The sequence below is a fragment of the Lepidochelys kempii genome, chromosome 1 (genome assembly GCF_965140285.1).
Source record: "Lepidochelys kempii isolate rLepKem1 chromosome 1, rLepKem1.hap1, whole genome shotgun sequence".
Classification (NCBI taxonomy): domain Eukaryota; kingdom Metazoa; phylum Chordata; order Testudines; family Cheloniidae; genus Lepidochelys; species Lepidochelys kempii.
In genome coordinates this window covers 325707260-325732750 of record NC_136380.1, presented here as the reverse complement: position 1 = coordinate 325732750, position 25491 = coordinate 325707260, and the positions used below count along the sequence as shown (strand labels likewise).

At 41.6% G+C, this 25491-nt stretch overlaps 1 protein-coding gene and 1 long non-coding RNA gene across 3 annotated transcripts in view; one reads left to right on the top strand and one right to left on the bottom strand.

The window, feature by feature from the left end:
* The window catches only part of PIK3CG (phosphatidylinositol-4,5-bisphosphate 3-kinase catalytic subunit gamma), a 53425-nt gene extending 37135 nt beyond the window's left edge, over window positions 1–16290 (top strand). For both annotated transcript variants that reach the window (XM_073328471.1, XM_073328472.1), the window contains exons 6-11: window positions 648–794; window positions 1643–1733; window positions 7442–7572; window positions 8859–8970; window positions 10001–10158; window positions 13530–16290. In XM_073328471.1, coding sequence (XP_073184572.1) covers window positions 648–794; window positions 1643–1733; window positions 7442–7572; window positions 8859–8970; window positions 10001–10158; window positions 13530–13811 — 921 coding nt within the window. In that variant the 3' untranslated portion in view covers window positions 13812–16290. The remainder of the gene's footprint in view (window positions 1–647; window positions 795–1642; window positions 1734–7441; window positions 7573–8858; window positions 8971–10000; window positions 10159–13529) is intronic.
* Window positions 1–25491, bottom strand: part of LOC140905338 (uncharacterized) — a 45758-nt gene that overhangs the window by 2562 nt on the left and 17705 nt on the right. The window contains exon 2 of the long non-coding RNA XR_012156828.1: window positions 17940–18102. This is a non-coding gene — a long non-coding RNA (uncharacterized LOC140905338). The remainder of the gene's footprint in view (window positions 1–17939; window positions 18103–25491) is intronic.

Here is a 25491-nt window from a genome sequence, read left to right as displayed (position 1 = left end):
TGAGACTTGATACAGATTTGTACTTACAATTGATTTAGCTTCAGATGCCCGCAAAGATGTAATTTTCTTGTTCAAAGTGTGTTCATGGTTTTTAAAATACCATGTTTCACTGATGTTTAAAATAGAATCAAACAGAATCCAGAGACATAGGACCCAGTTCACTCAAAATGAAGTCCATAGGAGTCATTTCTGGGGGGAGAGGGGAAGGTAATTAAATGTGTGTTTCTACTCTGCAAAGTAACAGTAAAACTGCTATTGTGGGTTTCCATGCTTATTGTCTCCCTGTGATTTCAGAATCTCATATTCTTGGTTCACAGTTCAGAAGATGATGCTGTTCATTTTTTAATGGCCAATTCTATAAATTTAGTCTGTGCTTTGAGTCAAGCTGGGTTCTTTCCAGCTCATGCACCATCACTAGTATTAAAAGTTCTGCAAGCTAAATTAGGCCTTCTCTGGCAACTGAATAACACCTTTCTCCCCAAACCTTTAAATGTGTTTCCACAGGCATAACTGATTGGAATTTTGTAAACAATGTGTTGATGATGCATAAAAAGGAATAGAATCTGCAGCTAATTCTATGTTAGCTGTGTTGACTCTGATGTGCCAACAGGAGTAAAAAGCTTAGACAATGAATTCATCTTTTACAGATTGAAAAATGCAAAGTAATGGCATCCAAGAAAAAGCCACTTTGGCTTGAATTTAAATGTGCAGACCCCACAGCCCTATCAAATGAAACCATAGGCATTATCTTCAAACATGGAGATGACCTTCGCCAGGATATGCTTATTTTACAGGTATGATTGCTAAACTGCTATGTGGTGTGTATAAGAGCCATGTGAATAAAGTATTGTTGGGGAAAAAAAAAACAAACCTTTTCCTGTCAAATATGTATGTAAATTGTATTTATGGTACACTTGAAACATGAACTTATTATTTATTAAATCATACTATGGTACTGCTTAGAGGCCCCAACCAGGACTAGGGCCTCCATTTTTTTTATGTCATATTGGTACTTTATGTCACCTTTGCACCTCGTTCCTCCTGTCCTATTCCTCCTGCATGCATTTGGCTAGATGGTAGAATTGAGACTGAGTTTCTTTCATAAATTTCACACCTTAACTATCCTACAAAATTTAATCTGTCATTTTGGCCATTATGATCCATTTCCCACTAAAGGAAAAACATATTTTTTGTAAACTTACAAAGATAAAAGAGAGTGACAGATTGCATTTCTCCTATATGACTTTGCTGGTTGGTCTGACGATGGTGTTCCAATCGACCGGTTTACCAATATTAGCATTTTTTGAGGATATACTTAGAAGTTGGTGTTTCGTAATGTGGTCAGTTCTTGTCTGTTAAAATATGGTATACAATAAATATGTATGTTTTATCAGGGAGAGGGGCATGATGTGAGGACAGGACTGAGAGCCAAGAAGTATAACGTTCTAATTCCAGATCTGCCACTGACTATCTCTGTGGCCTCAGATGGATCATTTATTCTTTCTGTCTCCGTTTCTCCATCTGTAAAATGAGATAATGCTACTGACTTGTCTCACAAGATTATGGAACGGGTTAATTAGTTGTTTTGTAAAGTGTTTTTGAAGATGGAGTGCTATAAAATTTATATTGTTTTTATGACTAGATTCTTCGAATTATGGAATCCATTTGGGAAGCAGAATCCTTGGACCTGTGTTTGTTGCCATATGGTTGCATTTCTACGGGAAATAAAATAGGTACAGTACACTTGATGAGATCAGTAGATTTCAGAATGTCATTGTGGTAACAAATAACAAAAATTATACATAAAGTTTATATTGTATGTCTCTGTGTAAGTCATGGCTCTAGGGTGAGCCTTACTTTTGACCCCTCTCTCAGTCCCTCCCTAAGCATCGCTTTCAAGTTGATAGGCCCAGCACTTGCATTTCTCTGAATGGAATCACCACCCCTGTTTACCCAAACTGGGTTTGGCCCCTGCTATATGCTTCCCCCTGGGAGCTGTCATCAGTATGACAATGCAATGACACCAATCAGCTTCCTCAAAGCAAGGTGTTATTTATTTATCCGTAGGTACACAGCAATTAGAGAAAGATGAGTTAAAACAACATGAAGCCCATACACCTATTGTCTTACCGAAAGCTTCACATTTTCTCCAAGATGTTGGTTGGCCTGACTTATCCCTGGAACCCCCACTCTTCTGGGAGCCAGGTTACAATTTGTTTTTCTGCAGACCCTGTTTTTCTCCATCTCTCCTGAACTTCAGGGGGTGTCCTTTTTAAAATCAAACTCGCTCCTTTGTTCTTTGTGTCCATGCCCCCATCCCCTCATTGCCAAGGGAGTACTGTGTCCAACTTTGACAGGGACAAAACTTCAAAGGCCTTGACACCAGTATTATTTGGTGTATGACTGGGGCTGTCTAAGGCTTGATCTATACTGGTGACTTCTGCCGGTACAGCTATGTCACTCAGGAGCGTGAAGAAGTGTGACCCCTTACTGACATAGCTATGTCAACAAAAGCCCCTAGTATAGATGTAGCTATCCCAGCAAAACTGCACGTTTACTGGAATAGTTTGTTTCACTTGTGAGGATAGTTTTTACTATTCCACCACAAAATGCAGTTTCGCTGGTGTAGCTACATCCACACGAAGAGTGCTTTGCCAGTATAGAAATACCAGTAAAGTGATTCTAGTGTAAACATGGCTGTAGCTTAATCTTCACTTAAAAGTTTTGCCAACATAGCTATGTTGGTTAGGAGTGGGGGGAAGTCACCTCTAACTGACACAGCTATGCTAGCAAAAATCCCAGTGTACACAAACGGTTATACCAGCAAAAAGTTATACCTTTTGCGCTGGTGTAGCTTATTCCATTTGGGGAACAGGTTTAAGCTATGCTGGCAAAAGAAGTCTTTTGATGGTACAAGCTGCATCTCCACTACAGGGTTTGTCAGTATAGCTATACTGGCATTCCTTTTTAAGCATAGACAAGGACTAAAGTAATTAACTTTGGTTTCCTGGAGACACGCAGACCTTCCCAGGACTGAGTTAACTTTTTGCACCCACATAGCAGATGACAGCATGATAGTAATCAAATAGGCAGAGGTCTACATAATATTCACAGAAAATAATACAGGTATTTCCCACATTCTTCACAATACACTTTTTTTTTTTTTAAACTTTCCTCTTCCCCCCCTGCAACAGAAACTGTTTTGTAGGCAGAATAATATGAAAGCAGTACTGCTAAAATTAAGAATTCTCTAAAGTAATTTTTCTAAAAGCTAAAAATATGTGGCATAGAGAATATGTGATGTTGCAGTGGAAAGATTTCATCAAGGTTGCTTTGCGGTCACCTGCATTACGCATTCATGACTTCATGATTTCTGAGAAATGCAGTAGTCCCAAATGCATGCTTATGAAAATGCAGGATGTTTCTATATAAAGGATATTTCTCTTTCTTGATACATATTATGTTTTTAAAATCAGAGATTACTATTCAAATTATATAAAATAAAAATCAAAGGAAATGAAACATGAATGATATGTGAAAATATTACTTGATACATGTATTTTACCATTAATTGTTAATGTTAAAACGTTTTCAAATTTTGCGGCCTCTTCGTTAGACCCTTTTTTAAGAAAACGTATTATTTTCCAGAAGCTGTAAGACTGAATTTTATTCCATATAAATTTATCTTAAAACTATCCAATAATGTAAAAATAGAATTGCAGGGGGGAAAAATCTGCCAGTTATTACAAGGTCCTTAAACTCAATTTATAGCTCACATTACTCTCTCTTCTTTTATGGGTTTTTAGTATGCTCCCAATTTTTTATTTCAAGAAAATATATTCTTTTGTACTTCATAGATTCCCCTTTCCATGTGATGGATCTAAGAATTGTGTACCCCTCCATACCACAAAAAAAGGAGATTGTTGGTCAAATGAAGGGACAGTCTCAGCTCATTACTGTATGTTTTCTCAGGTTAAACTAGTGTTCTTCAATATGTGACTCTTTGGTGCACCACTTTGAGGTCTCCTGGAGGTTACATTCTCTTGGACCAAAACCAGAGGGTCATGATAGGCAAGTGGTCTGCCAGAGCATTCACTTGCAGATTTCCCCAAATCTCATTTTTCTCCCCAATGTTATTCAACTTATATATGAAGCTGCTGTTTGTGAGCCAACACAGATTGAAGTTCCAGCAATATGGAGACTACTCAGTTCTAAATTCCCTTAACATCAAATATAGAAAAGAACCGTTTTTCAGTACCTGGATGGGAGAGCAGCCAGCTGAAGCCGGATGCAAGCAAAATCAAGATGATTTTGGTGGGAAGAGGGAAGCACTTTGAAGGACTCACTTCATGTGTAGTGCCTCAAGATCAAGTTTGCAGCCTTGCGGGCCTCTGCATTCCTCACTGCTAATGAATGCCCAAACAGTCCCTGCTCTAAAAAACACTCTCTCTGATGCATTGTTGGCCAGAATGCTGCATCTTATTGTGTCAGACTCAGATGTGAGCAAGGGGATGCATGTGCTTGTGACCACTGGATGTGATTATTGCTGATCATTATACCTGTGAATGAAGCTGCCAGCTCTGAAGAGGCTCCATCTGTTACAGAGTGTAGAAAGGTTTCAGAGTAGCAGCCGTGTAAGTCTGTATCCACAAAAAGAAAAGGAGTACTTGTGGCACCTTAGAGACTAACAAATTTATTTGAGCATAAGCTTTCGTGAGCTACAGCTCACTTCATTGGATCCATAGAATGGAACATATAGTAAGAAGAAATATATATACATACAGATAAGTTGGAAGTTGCCATACAAACTGTGAGAGGCTAATTAGGCAAGATGAGCTATTATCAGTAGGAGAAAAAACCTTTTGTAGTGAAAATCAAGATTGCCCATTTGGACAGTTGACAAGAAGGTGTGAGGATACTTAACTTTAGGGAAATAGATTCAGTATGTGTAATGACCCAGCCACTCCCAGTCTCTATTCAAACCCAAGTTAATGGTATCTAGTCTGCACATTAATTCAAGCGCAGCAGTTTCTCCTTGGAGTCTGTTTTTGAAGCTTTTCTGTTGCAAAATTGCCACCCTTAAATCTTTTACTGAGTGGCCAGGGAGGTTGAAGTGTTCTCCTACCGGTTTTTGAATGTTATGATTCCTGATGTCAGATTTGTGTCCATTTATTCTTTTGCGTAGAGACTGTCCAGTTTGGCCAATGTACATGGCAGAGGGGCATTGCTGGCACATGATGACATATATTACACTGGGAGATGTGCAGGTGAACGAGCCCCTGATGGCGTGGCTAATGTGATTAGGTCCTATGATGGTGTCACTTGAATAAATATGTGGACAGAGTTGGCATCGGGCTTTGTTGCAAGGATAGGTTCCTGGGTTAGTGTTTTTGTTGTGCGGTGTTGGTTGCTGGAGAGTATTTGCTTCAGATTGGGGGGCTGTCTGTAAGCGAGGACTGGTCTGTCTCCCAAGATCTGTGAGAGTGAGGGATCATTTTTCAGGATAGGTTGTAAATCTTTGATGATGTGCTGGAGAGGTTTTAGTTGGGGGCTGAAGATGGCAGTTAGTGGTGTTCTGTTATTTTCTTTATTGGGCCTGTCCTGTAGTAGGTGACTTCTGGGTATTCTTCTGGCTCTGTCAATCTGTTTTTTCACTTCAGCAGGTGGGTATTGTAGTTTTAAGAATGCTTGGCAGAGATCTTGTAGATGTTTGTCTCTGTCTGAGGGATTGGAGCAAATGCGGTTCTATCTTAGAGCTAGGCTGTAGACAATGGATTGTGTGTGGTGCATCCTTCAACCTCTCTGGCCACTCAGTAAAAGATTTAAGGGTGGCAATTTCATCAACATCTGATGAAGTGAGCTGTAGCTCACGAAAGCTCATGCTCAAATAAATTGGTTAGTCTCTAAGGTGCCACAAGTACTCCTTTTCTTTTTGCGAATACAGACTAACACGGCTGTTCCTCTGAAACCTGATTTAAGGGTGGCAATTTTGCAACAGAAAAGCTTCAAAAACAGACTCCAAGGAGAAACTGCTGCGCTTGAATTAATGTGCAAACTAGATACCATTAACTTGGGTTTGAACAGAGACTGGGAGTGGCTGGGTCATTACACATATTGAATCTATTTCCCTAAAGTTAAGTATTCTCACACCTTCTTGTCAACTGTCCAAATGGGCCATCTTGATTATCACTACAAAAGTTTTTTTTCTCCTGCTGATAATAGCTCATCTTGCCTAATTAGCCTCTCGTAGTTTGTATGGCAACTTCCAACTTATCTGTATGTATGTGTGTGTATATAAATATAATTTTCTTCTTACTATGTGTTCCATTTTATGCATCCGATGAAGTGGGCTGTAGCCCACGAAAGCTTATGCTCCAATAAATTTGTTAGTCTACAGAGTGTAGAAAGTACCTGTTTAGCAACACAGATTACCAGAAGCACATCAACCCGGTGCTTTCCTCTCTGCACTGCCTCCCTGTGAAACAGAGTCAAATTCAAGTGCGTTTTCCCAGTAATCAACATGCTCAATAGGATTGGCCCTAGCAACCTAAGAGATCACCCCTCCCTCTGACTGGCCTCCCAGGATAGCTGTGTTCCACTGGAACCACAAAAGAGTTGACCAACAGAGGGAGGCTTTTGTGCACAGGAGAGATATCCGTCTTAATAGCTGGACCAAGTGACTGGAATTCACTTCCATGTGAGATAAGAGTGGCTGTGAACATCACCATGTGCAAAGCAAAATGTAAAATTCATTATACTTTAACTTCACTGTATCATAATAATTGTTACTTTAAAAAAAAACTACACACATGCTCAGAATTAAATAGTTATTTCCTCCCAGTAGGAGGATTTGGCAGAGAGTATGGGGGGAGGAAGAGATTACTATGTTGTCTTTCTCTTATTTGTGAGGCCCTCAGAGACTATGGTAACAAGTTCAGGCTAAGAACCGAGACAGATAGAAATGTGTACTCAGGCAGAGCATGCAGGATGCTGAGCACAGGAGTGTTCCCCATGCTGCCAGAAACTTGAGGCAGTGCAGGGAGCACAGCACAAAAGAACTGGAGCCATCAGGAATCTCTCCCAGGGATCGGAAAGGGAAAGAGAAAAGAAAACTATCCCGATATTCCTTCCTAGTATCTATGTGTAAGAGCAGGGGAGAGGGGAGATAGTGTGTGAAATAGTAGCACAGAACCACAAAGCCATGGATGATACCCTGATATTACATTTGCAATATTTGTACTGTAGTGTTGCTTTGAGATAAAATGACTGAGTTGTGACAATGCAACCTCCTAATGTAAAATATCTCAACAGAATATAAGACCTTCAATCTGTGACTTTTTGTGGTTCTATGAAATAATATGCAGACAGCATTGGTTTTATATTTATAATAACTAAAATGTTTTAGAAAATAAAATTTTTATTTCCTCCTTGTCTTTTGTAGGAATGATTGAAATTGTGAAAGATGCTACAACAATTGCCAAAATTCAGCAAAGTACAGTTGGCAACACAGGTGCATTTAAGGATGAAATACTAAATCAGTGGCTGAAAGACAGATGTGTGATTGAAGAAAAGGTAAATTCTTGCACTTTGAATTGGATTATCAAAAGCACCTAAGTGACTTAGGTGCACAAGTCCCATTGAAAGTCCCAAAAGTGTTCTGTAACACACACACTGCATCCTCTGTGTAAATTATTCTGTTTTGTTGTTGTTTTAAATTGGTTCACAGGTTTCATTAACGTAGTTTGTTTTTCCTTTAAAAATAAATGTTACTGCGTGTTGTAGCAGAACAAGTACTAGGGTGCGTATGATGGGGTGTCATGTAACAGGGCAAAACAAAAGCTAACAGTCATAGTCCTGAGTAACAAGGTGCTTTTTTATCCCTTTTGTGGATGGTATTTGGAAGTGATGCATGGCGAGCTGATTAAAGCAAGCACTGTTAGGAAGATGGTAAAAGCCAGCATGGTTAGGGTTAAGCATGGGACTGGGAGCTGACACTGGCTTTCACACTGATTTGCTGTGTGGCTTTGGGCAAATCATTAATCTTCTGCACGTGTTTTTCCTCTGTAAAATTGGGACAACAATATAAATGTAGCTCACAGGTGTGTTGTGGTAATTAATAAGGGCCTGATCCTGCAAGGTGCTGAGTGCACTGTAGGATCCTGCTCTTAATGTCTATATAGAGATTTGAAGGTGAAGTGTTCTATATAAGCCAGTGATTCTCAGCCTACGGGCCACATGCAGCCCAATTAGCACACAGCTGCAGCCCAGCTGTATGGTGAAGGTCCCCTGGCTGTGTGGTGGGGTCTGGGTTCCTGGCTGCCCTGCCCAGCCCAGCGAGAATCTGGGGTCTGGGGCTGCCAGCCAGCCCCACAGGGTACGGGCTCTGGGGCTGCTGCCCAGTCCCACCTAGCAGGAGTTTGGGTACAGGGATGCCACCCGGCCCCACAGGCTCCAGGGTCGGGGTCGCCAGCCCCGCACAGTGGAGATCCAGGGTCAGAGCTGCTGCCCAGCCCTACACAACAGAGATCTGGTCCAGGCTGCCGCCAGGCCCCATGCAACAGGGGTCTGGGGTCCAGGGTCGGGGCTGCTACCCAGCCCCGCATGGCGGGGTCCAGAGTTCCCGCCCCCCGGTTTCCCACCCAGGACTCTGCTCCTGGCCCCATCTGTGGAGGGGAATCTGGGTGGGAGGCGCTGGGCATAAGGGTCTGTGGGGAGGTTTGCGGGGTCCACTGTGGTTCTCAATCTGCGGCCCAGGTACCACATTGTGGGCCGCATATGTGGTCTACAATGATAAATTGTTTGAGAAACACTGATATAAGCAATAGAATATTCTTACTTTTATTCTTGCTATTAATTAGTTTCAGGCAGCAGTGGAAAGATTTGTTTATTCTTGTTCTGGTTACTGTGTGGCAACCTTTGTACTTGGAATAGGAGACAGACACAATGACAACATTATGATTACAGAATCAGGTGAGGTTTTTTATGAATGACATACTTAAAATAGGGACTGGGTATGCTTTATTAGCTGTGTGTTTTAACAGATATTTAATTGATTTTTACATCTTACTCATTATTCATCATATCTGTGTACCTTTTATTTATTAACATTAGTATTTAAACTGAATCACTGATATGTAAGACGGCACTGACTAGAAGTTAGGGTGGAAATGTTTAATCATGTAACATAAATAGGTTTGGTAACATTTTTATTGAAGTGCATGGATACTGGTGTAGCTTTATGGACATTTATTTCAGCTGTTTTTCCTGTGTATTTTTTTTAATGTGTGTAAAACCCAAATTCCAAAAAAGTAAAACAAAATCAACAACTTTAGCACCCTAATTCTACCATCAGAAACATGGATGCAACTCTGGTTGAGTTTAATGGGCAGAATTGGGCTGTTAGTGAAATGACTTGGTTTCCAATGAACTCATATATACCTTTATGAAAAGATCCTGCAGAATTAATGAATACAGAATATAGTGTATCTTTGTTACAGATATCTATATTGTGGTTAAAAAATAACTACAGAAAGGGTTGTATTATGTATTAAATCCTAAAGGAGTCATTTCTGTGGAACTGCATTGGTTTCATCTCTATTGTATTTTATGAGGGCTTTTCCACAAGGGTATATGGTGATATGGATTTAAGGCACAAGTTTTCATGGTACAACTTATTTTATCATGTGACTTGTGATGTATATGTTATAAGGTCCCAATAGTAACAATGCCACTAACAGAAATGGATAAAGATATAGCAGTTCTGCCTGCTTATTAAGGGATGCAAAAAATAAATCTGAACAATAAATATTTTGCTCAGAGGATATGATGATGTATAAAAAGGAGAACAGATAGTCTGTTCTAGTAAACCAGAGTTATATTTAGTAAACTAATATAAGATAAACCATTAAAAGGTTGCTATCCATAGTATTATGGATGCCAGTGGAAATATTTGTCTGCTACTTATTTATCAGCCTAATCTTGAATTCACTTTCTTATAAAGGTAATCTCTTTCATATTGACTTTGGCCATATTCTTGGGAATTACAAAAGCTTCCTTGGAATTAATAAGGAAAGAGTCCCTTTTGTGTTGACACCAGATTTTCTTTTTGTCATGGGAACTTCTGGAAAGAAGACAAGTCTGCATTTCAGTAAATTTCAGGTAAGGAGTCAATCTTCTGATATAAATAAGTTAAACAGTGTTTTATTTTTTGAGACTAACATTTGGTGCCTTAGTCTTCAAAATTTAAGACTTCCCTGTTAATAAAATGTACTGAACCAAAATCAAATTCTGGGCTATTTTAGGCCCAACTAAGTTCTCAAATTACCTATATGATTATGGGAACTAGAATTCAAAAGGCACATACAGAGCTGCATGGGACAGCATTACCCTGCAATGGAAATGAATGGGAAGACCTGTTACTCTATTTCATGTTTTGAATGGGATCACCCAGTATTACCTACCAGGATACAGTCCAGACTAATGAGCAGCTGTGTCAGCCCTGCCCTGCAACCTGGGGTGCTTTACAATGCCTTGCTGAAGTAGCTCCCACTTGGGCCACTCACAAACAGCCTTCTTGCATGCAAACCACACCCTGAGTGTCTGTGTGTAACTGCAGCCTGCCAACCATTCTGGGTTACACTGTGGCTCTCCCCAGCCTTGGTTATACTGCTAGGTGACCACACCACATCCCCTTTCCCACCAGAAATGTATGCCCTGTATTGCTCAGCCTTTTCCTGGAGAGTACAAAGTATTTTAACTCTGTTACTCTTTAAAGGGAATGATATGGCGTCTTATTATCTCAGATAATTATTCAGGCACTTAAATTTAAACACATTGGATTAGATGATACAATAAAACATGTTTATTAACTACAAAGAGGAAGATTTTAAGTGGGTACAAGTAATGAGACATAAAAGTCAGAAAAATAGCTATTTCTGTTTGGGCAGGGCTGTGGGGTTTGGAACATGTGTTAAGAACATCATACAGGGCAATCTTATAACTTTACATATAATGTTGCCACACATATTTTATCAGGACGATACTGACCAACAAATTACAAGATTTCAGATGACACCTTACAAGACATGCCTTGGACAAAATTATTACAATAGTGTTTAGGATATGAATACAGGGGTGTATTCTGTTAGACCCAGTTAATAGAATCATTTTCACTAGACCATTTATATTTATTATTAAGTTTTGATATATATAAAATTAGAGAAGACTAATGGAATTTGCTAGAGTCAGCCATAGTGTGAGCAGGTGCTGTGCATACTTCTAACTGCTATGCCAGGGAAGCTCACTCCTGATCTGCATGCCTATTTCAGTCCTGGAATTCTGTTTCTGAATAGAAATTTCCAGTTGTCCTGAACTGTGGCAGGTTTTGTAGTGTTTTTTTTTTTCATATGTCCTAAGTGTAGGATAGTGTTTCCTTCCCTGGAGTGCTACCACTTTAACAACGAGGCCTTCTAAAATGGCTAAGCACATGACTTTGTAGTGTTATATAGGACCTGCAGAAGAAACCAATTTAGTAGGCTTAAGAAAGATAACAAGATAATGGCTTCCAGTGCTGCTGCTCTGAGATATTTAAAGTGGGCATTTTTTTCGGGTAAAATCTTCTATATTTGAACCTATATGTGTTGTTCCATCTTTAAATAAGCTTTTCTGAAATGAAATTTCCATTTCTAAACACAAGGCAGCTGCCATTTTCCAACCTGTGCCTCTAAAAGTAAGTGAGTACCCGCTGCTGGTTTTGAGCCTTTATTTTGAATCAAAAGCAATTCTAGCATCATCTTAGTGTGAAAGGATTTCATTGCTCTTGCAGTGCAGAATTCCAAGTGACCTGCAGATCCACCATATTTGTAAGGTGATAGAACATTTAAAAGTCAAACTATTGCAAAGTCTTTTATAAAGCTAGGCTGTTGGAAGGTAGGAGAGTTGAACCCCCCTTCAAAGGAGGATTTGAACCGAACATAGCTGTGAACCAGAGCAGAAGTGCTGTTGCAGACGCTGTGTAAGCCATGCATGAATGTGGGGTTCAAATGCGAGTGTGAATTGGTAGGTGGTGATCAGTCTGGAAGCAGTGAGTAGATAGACAGCAAGAAAATATACCTTAAGGGAACTGTGGGAAGACATGGTAGCTACACTGTACTGCCATTCCCCAGTGTTGATGCACTGAACCAGTGTAAACTGGGACATGGGACAGTATGACTTTCCCCAGGGTCTGGGAAGCTACACTACTGCAAAAATCTCTAATGTAGACAAAGCTGAATTCTGGTGTGGGCCTTAAATCACAATCTTTCCCCCAAAATCTAAATTGCAGTCCTCTAAATTATACGGACATTGTTGCATGTAAGATGGGCAGTCTAATTTCCACTTTTGCCAATAACCAGATAAAAAGTAGTTAAACGGTTCATATTTCACATTGGTAGATGTGCTACCAATCTACCAATGTGATATATGCCATCATGTGCCAGCAATGCCCCTCTGCCATGTACATTGGCCAAACCAGACGGTCTCTACGCAAAAGAATAAATGGACAGAAATCTGACATCAAGAATTATAACATTCAAAAACCAGTAGGAGAACACTTCAGTCTCCCTGGACACTCAATAACAGACTTAAAAGTGACAATTCTTCAACAAAAAACCTTCAAAAACAGACTCCAACGAGAAACTACAGAACTGGAATTAATTTGCAAACTGGAAACCATCAAATTAGGCCTGAATAAAGACTGGGAGTGGATGGGTCACTACAAAACCTAATTTCCCCCTGCTGATACACCTTTTTGTCAACTGTTTGAAATGGGCCACCTTGATTACGTTTAACTCATTAGCACTACAAAAGTGATTTTTTCCTCCCTTCTTGTCAACTGTTGAGAACAGCCCACTTCCACCTTAATTGAACTGGCTCGTTAGCACTTACCCCCCCACTTGATAAGGCAACTCCAATCTTTTCATATGATGTGTATTTATACCTCTCTACTGTATTTTCCACTTCATGCAGCTGATGAAGTGGGTTTTAATCCACGAAAGCTTATGCCCAAATAAATTTGTTAGTCTCTAAGGTGCTACGAGGACTCCTTGTTGTTATTACAAAGTGAGTTGGTTTGGATTCTCCTATGATAAATGGAAATGCTACTGATTGTAAAGAAAGATGGTAAATTAATGAGGTTTCTTTCATTGTTATAGGCAATTATTACATATTAGGAAAATTAAACTTAAATCCTCTTTTTCACTAAAAAGCTTATGTTTGATTAATTTATGTAATGCTGTTACAAAAAGCCCTTTAGTTTTTTCAACAAAACATGGACGCATGCCTCAATAGCTACCAAGCATCGAGAGCAATGGATGGGGAAGTTAGCTTAATGTTTCTGTTAAAATGAATAGTAGGGAAATTAAGTGTTAGCAAATTAACATGGTAGATTAGTATTGTGTAATTGAAATTTAAGCAAGTTCCTAAATGAGCTTCCTAAAACCTTCTGTTTCAGTCTGCTCAGTCAGTTAACAAAACTTTCTTCCCTTGTGTAGGACATTTGTGTGAAGGCTTATCTATCTCTTCGACATCACACAAACCTGCTGATCATTCTGTTTTCCATGATGCTAATGACTGGAATGCCCCAATTAACCAGCAAAGAAGATATTGAATATATCCGGGATGCTCTAACTGTAGGTAAAAACGAGGAAGATGCTAAAAAGCATTTCCTGGATCAGATTGAGGTTTGCAGAGATAAAGGCTGGACTGTGCAGTTTAACTGGTTTCTACATCTTGTGCTTGGAATCAAACAAGGAGTAGAAAAGCATTCTGCCTAATGTTTCTGTAAAATAACTATGGATATAACTAGAACATTAACAAGTTTGGGTGTTTATTTACAGCTTACTAGTAATTGAACCGTCAAAGTTGCCTTTTAATTTGCTAACAGTTTAAATAGGACTTCTAAAAATGGCAAACCGCTTTGCCCTGAACTTCAAGAACATCAATCTGTTTCTTACAGAAACAGATTTTCTGGAGTTGCTGACATTGCAAATACTGTTTTTTATTTGTTAGTAGCTTTGCTGATGTGGCCTACAATTTTCCCATTTGTCTTCACTGTAGCTTCAGAAAAAGACAAAGCAGGGAGTGGAGCATGATGATAGCCTGGGAACTGAAACATGGGTGCCCTGTGACTTTCCCCTAAATTATGCATGTTTGTCAGGCCCTTCAAGAGAAGGAGGATTTTTATTTATTCATTTTAAATAATCTGATTGTAAGTTCTCCTACAGGACGTATACTTCTTCAGGAGGGCTTTATTACCAAGTGTTCTTCACCCTCATTCTTCTCCTTCATCCTTTCCTTAACTCCTTGTTCCTCCTTGACCAGGCCTGAAAGAGAGTCTAAGTTTAAAAATTAGATCAACCTAGCTATGTTGCTCAGGGTTGTGAACAATTTCATGCTCACCACCAGTGTAACCACAGCTAGGTCGACGGAAGAATTTTTCCATTGGCCTATACACCACCTCTGAGAGATGGATTAACTACATTGGTGGAAAAAACAGTTGGTGGTTTAAAAAAAAAGAAAAAGGCTCAAGACCCATTTATAAATGTTTATGGCTTGTCATGACCCACTAAATAGTCTGGGGGTAGAGGCCCTGGGATGGTTTCAGTCAGATCCTGTCTCTTGGGGGGTTGGGTCCTGCCTGGCACTCACCCCACAGTGGCGGCTCCTGCAGCTCTTGTGCTGTAGGGCTAGCTGTGCTTGGCTCTCGGCTCTGGGTGTTGCAACCTGCAAGGTTGCAGCACCGCTCAGGTGTGGCCCTGCCTGGATTAAATTTGTGTGAATGGAGTTATGACTTGGCTCATTGGGTTGCAGTGTCACTCACTCAAGTTTGGCTTACCTGGACTCCTGTCCTGTTGATAGCTGGGCCAAACCTGAGTGGTGCTGGGACCCTACAGGTTGTAGAGCTAGGAGGAGGGAGTGAGCCCAGCCAGCCCCGTGGGACTAGAGCCACAGGAGCTGCCACAAAACCTTTTGAAACATTCTGGTGACCCAGTTTTGTGTCCTAACCCAAAGGTTGAGAAACTGTGGTCTAGGGAGAACCTTACATTACCATTGGTGTAGCTTCCTGAACCATAAAACCAAAGGCCTAATTGGCCCTTCCACAGAAGTGCCCACAGACCATCTCCTTTACCTTAAAGTTCCTGGGTTTGCTCCGATAATTTTCTTTTAAGTTTAAGAGTTTCAATTGTCATTTTTAAGTTCCTTTTTTAAATGAACATCCAATATATTATGTTGAATCTTGATGCTTATATAGTTTTCTTGTGAAATTACTGGAATTCTGTCTATACATTAAAAGCTTTATAAAAGTAACTTCCTTGTTCCTTAAAAGAATCTTCTCTAAGAACAATTGACATTTTGCCAAATGTTTAAGAAGCCCAAAGGTTATTTATTCTTCAGTGACATATTTTCAAGTTATACCAATCAGGAACGAAATGTAATCTTTGAAATTGTGTATATTTTGCTATTTATAGTGTTTGTTTTATTTTTAAAGTTCTTTTAAAATAATTGACTATTGAGAAGCTATTTATGAAAGGAATTGTTTATTTTTAATTTAAGTATAAACTAAATCTAAAGACAAGGAAATACTGGGGGCAAATATTAGGTGTATATTTTTAACTATTTCTCTAATAGCATATCTGAAAATAATTAATTGATCCTATTAATATAAGAAAAAGCAAAACACAATTTATAGCATGAATTTTGCTTCCGACTTAAATTATTAAAATACTCTCCCTGCTGATTAATTGATTTTACCAAAGAGAGAAGACAGCTTACAGTGTGGCCTATTCGCACTTGTGCCTATGTAGTTGCTTCTTTCATTACATATTGACATGGGTTCTACGTTAAACTCAGATGATCAACTAGATTTGCTAATTTCTGTTGTTGTTTGTATCTATCATTTCACACTGTTGCTTAGATTTTAACAAGAACTACTGAGTGTGCTCTTAAAAGATTTGGAATAAATGTACTGTAGTTGGTATCTCAATTATGAGAGATATAGCGAATTTTTAGTTTTTAAATTGAGGTGCTTAATTGGTTGCTCTCCACAAAGGTATTTTTGATGTATACGGTAAATTCTGATGAGGAGGTCCAAAATGCTTACATGTTGTTATGAAATCATTTTCCATTCTGACACATAATGACCCTGTGCAAAATGGTTTTAAAAGCATGCTGAGGTGTAATGTATGATTAGTATTGTGTCTGTAACATGATATTCTTGGTTTTGTGCTCTATAGTCCTGAAATGAATTCTCTCTTATTTGATGATAAATCATGAAATAAAAGGATTTCTTTTTCAAAAATAAATAGTCTTCTGTTTCTCCAATAATTTAAAAAAACATGTATGGAACTTCTTGAAGAAATGCTCTTCAGAGCCCAGCTTTGAGGACATTTTTATTCTTAAGTCTAAAACTCCACAAACAGCCCTCCCCACCCTCCTAATTCTAGGGACTTTGTCAATATGAAACAAAAGAGAAGACTCCAGTTTCATGATTATCCACCCTGAGGGCAAACCTCCATTTTCTAATGGGATTTTATAAACCTTGGTTCTGTTGTTTAAAGAAAACTTGATTTAAATTGTGCTATGATTTTAAATTAAATTGTCTGCTGTTAATATTAGAACACTTGAGTCAGCAATATCTGAAACAATGGTCGCAATTTTGCCAGGTAATGCCATTCATAAGCAAACTTGTTCATGTAAATAAAGATCTAACAGCAATCTAACCCTGGGAGAGAAGTTTACAATCTACTACTAAGTTTAAAGCATGTATCAGCAGTTTATTTTGTGCTACAAGCTGACAAAAACCTTATCAATTAAAGCACTATATAGCATGAAAATAGGATTTGAGGCTAGAATTTAGTAAAAAGTTATCTGAAACCTTACAAAATCTGTTTAGGTTATCCAGAGATTGATAATACAGGAACACAGATCTTTGGTATACACAGACTTTTATGGGGGAGGTGGGAAGGCAGGGAGGGGAGCAGGGACCATTATAGCAGGAATTAAGGGAGAGACAAGAGAGAACACAGGGGAAAATCAAATCAGTATCTGAGATGTTTGTATACTGATGTGAGAAGTATGGGGAATAAGCAGGAAGAACTTGAAATGCTAGTTAACAAACACAACTATGACATAGTTGTCATCACAGAGACTTGGTGGGATAATACACATGACTGGAATATTGGTATAGAAGGGCACAGCTTGCTCAGGAGGGACAGGCAAGAAAGAAAGGGAGAAGGTGTTGCTTAAAAATTAAAAATGTGTACACTTGTACTGAGGTTGAGATAGAAATAGGAGACAGACTTGTTGAAAGTCTCTGGTAAGGATAAAAGGGGTTAAATACATGTCATGGTAGGGGTCTGCTACAGCCCACTTCACCAGGAAGAAGAGGTAGATGCGGCTTTTTTTAAACAACTAACAAAATCATTCAAAGCATGGGACTTGGAAGTGATGGGGGACTTCAAGTACCCAGACTCCTGTTGAAAAATAATACAGCAGGGCACAGATTATCCAACAAGTTCTTGGAATGTATTGGAGACAACTTTTTATTTCAGAGGTGGAGAAAGCTACTAGGGGAGAGGCTGTTCTAGATTTGATTTTCACAAATAGGGAGGAACTGGATGAGAATTTGAAAGTGGAAGGCAGCTTAGGTGAAAGTGATCATGAAATACATTCTAATGCATTAGAAGCAAGAGGAAAACCAAGGACAGGATAGGCCCCTTACTCAATGACAGAGAAAAAACAAAAACAGAAAATGTGGAAATGGCAGAAGTGCTAAATGACTTTTTTGTTTGTGTTCACCAAAAAGGTTAATAGCGATTAGACATCTAACATAGTGAATGCCAGTGAAAATGAGGTAGTATCAAAGGCTAAAGTAGGAGAAGAACAAGTTAAAAATTACTTACACAAGTTAGATGTCTTAAAGTCACCAGGGTCTGATGAAATACATCCTAGAATGCTCAAGGAGCTGACTGAGGAGATATCTGAGCCATTAGCGATTATCTTCAAAAAGTCATGGAAGATGGGAGAGATTCCAGAGGACTGGAAAAGGGCAAATATAGTGCCAATCTATAAAAAGGGAAATAAGGACAACCCTGGGAATTACAGACCAGTCACCTTAACTTCAGTACCTGAAAACATAATGAAGCAAATAATTTAGCAATCAGTTTGCAGACACCTAGAACATCACGTCCCTGCGGCCCCCCACTTCCTGTAGCTCCCATTGGCTGGGAACAGCGAACCACGGCCACTGGGAGCTGCGGGGGGGCCCGTGCCTCCGGATGGTCAATGTAAACAAAAAGACTTGTGGCCTGCCTTCGGATTACCCTGATGGGGCTGCATGCCAAAGGTTGCCAACCCCTGGTCGAGATAATACTTAGTCCTGTCTTGAGTATAGGGGACTGGACTACATGACTTCTCGAGGTTCCTTCCAGTCCTATGATTTAATCAAAAATATGATATTGACTTTAATGGGACTATCTATATGAGTTACAGGTTGTTAGAGCTAGCCCATTATTTGTAATAAGCATAATATACAGTATCAATATACAATAAACATCTTATACAATGTAGTTAATATATTTCTGTATGGTATGAAGTTGCAGACAATTATTTTCCACATCCTTAAGGACACCATCCCTTCATCCAGACTTAATGGTTCATGGTGGCGGAGGGAATACTCTGTTGGGCTCATTGTGCAGTAATGTCAGGTTTCAGAGTAGCAGCCGTTTTAGTCTATATCCGCAAAAAGAACAGGAGTACTTGTGGTACCTTAGAGTAACAAATTTATTTGAGCATAAGCTTTTGTCCTCCCTCCTCTCATGAACTGAGAACGCTGCCTCCAGAGCACTTGAAGTTTCTACCAGCCTGGGCAATGAGTGACCAGGAATTGAACCCAGATCTCCTCCATACATATAGACCATGACAACTAGCTGGCTAGTTATCTGGCTGGCCTGCTAACCATCTAATTTTTAAATAGTTGTGTATTTGTTTGGTTGATTCTATGTTGCCTGCCAACCTTTAGCTTTCAGTCCCTCCAATTCAGCCATCCAGTTTGGCAAATGTAATTTTCTGTTTAGCCCTGAATGAAGATAAAATATACACTTTTGTCTTCTATGGCTTGAAGCAATTCCAACACGCTCAAAGAGATCCTACCTTCTGTTCCATTCAGGCCTCATTGTTGGACTTCAGAAGAAGATAACACTTGCCACCCTACTTTTGAGTTCTAATTATCTTTTAACATCCTGTTTTATTAATCATCTTAATACATATAATTGCACTTCCATCCAATACTATGGAAGCTGTAGACTGGTAAGATTCACCAACAACCAGATGAAGACCAAAATTGGAAAATAGCAAATTCCCTCCACTGCCAGGAAACTCCAAAGCAACACTATATACATATTGTCATTTGACCAGATTTCACACACATTCCCCTTCTGAGGTTTTAAGCAGAAAAGAGAATTTTTTACATTCTCCCTGATTCTGTACTTACCAGTAACACTACATTATTACCAAAGCCATAATACTTAACACATATACAACACTTTTCATCTTTTGATCTCAAAGCATTATACAAATGTAGTAAGGCATTGATATGACCCCCAGTACTATAGTACCTGAGCACTTGACAATCTTTAATGTATTTCTCTTCCCACCCCCTATGACATAGGAAAGTACTATGATCCGCGTACATTGTGACTGAGGCCACAAAGGACTGAGTGACATTCACACAGGCAACCTATGGCAGAGCATGAAGTTGAACCCAAGTCTCCTGAGTACCCAGGCCAGTGCCTTAACTATTGGGCCACCCTTTGTTTGATAATTTTGACCATTTTACAGATGGAGAAACTGAAGCTCTAAGAGGTTAAGTGGCATTCCCAGTGTCTCACAGCTTGATGGTGTTAGAGCTAAATATGGAACCCAGGTCTCCTGACTTTGGCTGGTAACCTATACACTGGACACATTTAAAGTAGAAAGTACTAAATTCATACACCAGAAAAAAAGCCTGCAGAATGCTACCTGTAAACTTGAACTCAACTGCAGGAAAAGAAAAAGGTAACTATGAAACCTTGCAAGATCTTTTTTCTAATTAATGTATGCTTCAAATGTAGTACAATTCTACCAAGCATCTACAAATATTATGACCATTTCATAAGGGACTATTCAAAAGGAAATGTTAATTATTCACTGATTATCTCCTCTGCAGGGTCTGATACAGGTGCTGCAAAGCTTGGTTGCCTCTAACATCAGAGATTCTTTTGCTCCCCCTGAGATTTTTAAAAGAATTCACTTTAGTGTCTAAGGTCACTTATTTTCTTCTAAGATTTATTGGATTCTGAATTTACATTAGTATAGAATGTAACAGTGGAAATTGGAAGCCATTATTTTAAGGCCCCACATATAAATTCAGCCACTACTTACCATACATTTAGGCTTCAATGGAACTGAACAGGGTGTCAGCAATGAATGTGTTCCCAAGGCTCCATCCTAACAGTTACTAAGTTCAGGGACAGGAAGAGGAGCTGGAAGTGGATATATACCATAATTAAGGCTACAATTTTGTCACAGAGGTCGCAGAAATCATGGAATTTGTGACTTCCAAAGACCTTCGTGATTTCAGCCCCGGCAGCTGGGAGCTGCAGGGTCCTGCCATGTGAGGTACCCCTGGTGCCTGAGGCAGCGGACCCCCAAGCTCCCAGCTGCCATGGGCAGTGGGTACCCTGCTGCTCCTGGCCTCCGTGGGGGACAGGGGAATCCCCACAGCTCCCCACCAGCCACGGTGGCAGGGGGACCGCCACAGCTCCCCAGCTGCCACTGTGGGGCAGAGGAACCCCCTCAGCTCCCTGCCACGGGGTAGGGGGACCCTGGGAGCTCCCTGGCCACCGCTGCAGGGCAGAGGAACTCCAGTAGCTCCCTGCTTGCCACCACCATGGACAGGGGGACCCCAGCAGCTTCCCGCCTTCTGCCACTGTGGGGCAGGAGGACCCCGGCATCTCCTCACCACCACTGCAGGACAGGGGGATCCCGGCAGCTTCCCGCCTGCTGCTGCGGGACAAGAGGACCCTGGCATCTCCACACTGCTGCCGTGGGGCAGGGGGACCCCTGCATCTTCCTGCCTGCAGCTGCCGTGTGGCAGGGCAACCTCAGCCACTCCCTGCCACCACCCCAGGGAAGGGGGACCCGCACAGTTCGCCACTGTGGTGGCGGCAGGAGGATTCCCACAGCTCCCTGCCGCTGGGGAGGGGGCAGGTAGACTCTGGAGCTCTGAGTCCCCATGGGTGATGGGGGCTCCAGAGTTCCCAGCCACTCCCACAGCTGCCCAGTCCCTTCCCAGGTTGTCACGGATATTTTTAGTAAAAGTCAGGGAGAGGTCACGGGTTTCCATGAATTTTTCTTTATTGCTCATGACCTGTCCATGATTTTTACTAAAAATAGCCATGACAAAATCTTAGCCCTAACCATAATTATTTATATAGACCCATATTTGAAAATACAGTGAGGTTGTACTTAGAAGAAGAAAAAGCAGGAGTTTTCACCTGGTTAAAAGCTATATTTTAGCACAATTTCATCTGAAATATAAGAAATAGGAGAGGAAGTTGAGGAGCTCTGCTGATTATGAAGAGAAATAATCACTGATTTAGGGTATTTTTCATGGTAAACCTTAAGAGGTGTGTGCTAAATTTACTGTCCAGTGGACGTATCTTGCAAACCTATACATGAGCAATCCCTTTGACTTTAGATTGTGAATTCTTGGTAAACTGGTTCCTTCACTGGGGTTTCTTGGTGCTACCACAGTATAAATACTAATAGTAATAATCAGGAGAGTAAAGCTGCTTGCATGCTTAGGATATTTGAAGGAAGAAGTTCTTACTCAACACCAGCTGTTACAGAATTGGACAGAGAGAGCCAGCTAATATGTTAAAAACTTTGCTGCAGGCTTATGGAAACAAGGCTTGTGCTACAGAGAAGAAGGCAGTTTGTCTAGGGCTGACACTGGCAGCAAAAAATGCTGCCCAAAGATGAGAACAAACTGAAAATATGAGGGCAGTTCCTATTAGCACCACATTTGCCTGAAGCATACTTGCTGAACTGTTAGAGGAAAGGGGTGTTAACTGATACTAAAAATAAATAAATAGACAAATTGAAATATGTTTTTTTTCTTGTTTCATAGCAAGAAATACCTTAAAGTAGCCCCAGGAGCACTATCTATTTTATCCAGCTTGGTGCCTTGGAAAGAGGAGCTGATGGTGAGGAATTACACAATTGATAGGGAAAACTGGTTCTTTGTGTAAAGCCATCCTAACCCCAGGAAGGAGACCTTAACATTTCAAAGAGATTCAGAGTAGCAGCCCTGTTAGTCTGTATCCGCAAAAAAACCGAGGAGTACTTGTGGCACCTTAGAGACTAACAAATTTATTTGGGCATAAGCTTTCGTGGGCTAAAACCCACTTCATTGGATGCATGCAGTGGAAAATACAGTAGGAAAATATATATACACAGAGAACATGAAAAAATGGGTGTTGCCATACCAACTGTAACAAGACTAATCAATTAAGGTGGGCTGTTATCAGCAGGGGAAAAAAAAACTTTTGTAGTGATAATCAGGATGGCCCATTTCAAACAATTGACAAGAAGGTGTGAGTAACAGTAGGGGGAAAAATAGCATGGGGACATAGTTTTTACTTTGCATAATGACCCATCCACTTCCAGTCTTTATTCAAGCCTAATTTAATGGTGTCTAGTTTGCAAGATAATTCCAATTCTGCAGTTTCTCATTGAAGTCTGTTTTGAAGTTTTTTTAAAAACTGTTTCCCCACGATAACCTTTGTTGGGTGAAATTTTCCTTGTCTCCTGTTTCCCTCTCTCTCTGTCTGAAGACCCACTTTACAACTTAGATGTAAACAAACATTCCTTTGTTTAAGACCTGCTTGACTAGTTCTGCCTAATTGGGGCTATTGGATTTGAACATGTGCCACCAACATCATTCAGGTGGATTCATAACTTTATATATAGTGGTGCTACATACATTATACCATGATATTATTGACCAGGGAGTTATTAGTTTTCAAATGATACCTCACAAGGCCTATTTTTACAGATTATTACAATGGTGAGTGCAGGGAGTTTGGGGAAAGGATCGCCGCTGGCTCTCACTGGCAGCGAGAAGCAGAGTGCCATGGCTGGGAGCTGGAGGAGTAGAGTGGGCTGGGGCCGGACTGCTCTGCTTCCCGCCGCCAGTGAGTGCGGGGAGGTTGGGGAAAGGATCGGCCCCTACACTCACCGGCGGCGGGAAGCAGAGTGACGCGGCCCCAGCCCATTCTGTTTCCCTTGCCCCTGCCCCAGCCATGTCGCTGGGGGTTGGGGGGTAGGGAAAGGTGTTCCCCGCCCCCACTCACGGCAGTGGGAGCTGGCGGAGTAGAGCTGGCTGGGGCCAGGCTGCTACGCTTCCCACCGCAGCTGGTGAGTGCGCAGGGGGGAGGGGGCAAAATCCCTTCCCCCCCAAGCCCTCTCCCCCGAGCAACACAGCTGGGGCCGGGAAGAGAGAAGCGGAGCGGGCTGCTCCCGGCCCCCCACTAATCCCTTGGGCCACTCTGGGCCTGTGGGGCCCCGCAAAAATGCCCCCCCACAGCTCCTGCCTCCCAGACTGGTGGGGGGAGGCCTGGGGCCCCACACAGCCCCCCCGTGGGGCTGCATAGGGCACCCAAATGGCTAGGGACGGCCCTGCTTTCAGCTTCCATAAGAAAGAAAAATAAGTTTCCAGCCCTGCTGGTTGTCGAGATTTTGAAAACCAGACTGTAACCAACAAAGATCTCAGATTGAAGTAATAGCTCATGAGAGCTGTGATGGGGTCTACAGACCCTATCCTGAACCAGGGAAGGAAGCAGAGCAATACTAGGCTAGGAAGGCCCTGCCCCTCAAGAGGTGCAAGGCGTGTTCCCAGTGGAAAAACAGTTTAAAAGGACACTGGTCACTGGTAGGTGAGGAGACAGGGGGAATGATCTGAATGTGGCAGTGGGAAGCCAGGCTGATCCTGAGAAGTGTGCCAGGAGTGGCAACAGCTTTGTGAAGGCTACTCTATCACCAGGGTCTTGGGATTCCCCTCTTCTTTAGGAGCTGAAAGTCCTAAAAGAGATTTACTGACTGAACAGAACACTAAGATACTGAGGACAGTCTGCTAAGCCAGTGACTTCCCCACAAATTGAGGAGCTCCAGTCTGGTAGGAATGGACTTTGGGGGTAGCCCAATAACTGGGCTGAACACTTTGATAAACTCCTCGCACCCTGGGTTGGGGCCTGGTGGAGTTGGTAGGCAGGCCTGGGTCCCCCCTGCCTTGCTCCTTCGTAGTGACTGAAATCTAGGGGGTGATTGAGGCTGCAGTGGAGGGGCCCTCTGGAACAGACTGGCAGAAACTGTAAGGCTGTGAGCTGACCACTAAGCCATCTGGTCATCAGACCTTTCTGCTCCAGAGGTGTAAAGAGGGGTGAAAGTAACTTAAAGGACTTACCGGTACGCTGGAGTCCTGAGCTGGTGGGTGTTCTCAACCGGAAGGGGTGTGTCCGCAACCAGAAGAGGCGGGGCCTTTAAATCACCCCCGGAGCTCCCAGCTGGAGAGGTGGCTGGGAGCCCCGGGGCTCAGGGGTGATTTAAAGGGCCCGGGGCTCCAACCACCGCTACCGCAGCGAGCTCCGGGCCCTTTAAATTGCTGCCTGAACCCTGGGCCCTTTAAATCACTGCCGGAGCCCTGCCACCGTTACCCCGGGGCTCAGGCAGCCGGGCTCTGGAGGTGATTTAAAGGGCCTGGGGCTCCAGCCGCAAGCAGGGAGCCCTGGGCCCTTTAAATCGCCAGCCTGGGGAAGCCAGTCCGGTCTGGCATGGCATACCGGCTCTTGCTGGTACGCCGTACCGGACCGTACTGGCTTACTTTCACCTCTGGGTGTAAATGGCTCTATTCATCTCAATGGGGTGTTAACTCTAAGATCCTCTGCTCTGGTGGGCCTTACCAATAGAGGACCATGTGTGCAGCAGGGTGAGAAGAGGGCAGCAGGTCAGGCCCACCCAAGCAGATACAATTATGATGCTGAAGTAATTACTGAGATAGCCCTGCTCCCTGGTTGCTGCTATACTTACGGCTTCTGAGGAGAGAGTGGCTGCTGCCACTCCTGTGGGAAAGGACAAAGAAAGTCCCATGCTTCTGCTATCCCAAGTAAGGTTGCCAACCCTCTAGGATTGTCCTGGAGTCTCCAGGAATTAAAGATTAATCTTTAATTAAAGATTATGTCATATGATGAAACTTCCAGGAATATGTCCAACCAAAATTGGCAACCCTAATTCCAAGTGATGCTATGTGGGAAGTGGGGATGGGAGCTGTGTCATGGTGTGTCTAAGGGCCCAGGCTGCATTAAACCAGTCCAACTGAACTGAACTCTGCCCAGTGCTCATGGCTCATTGCCGTGG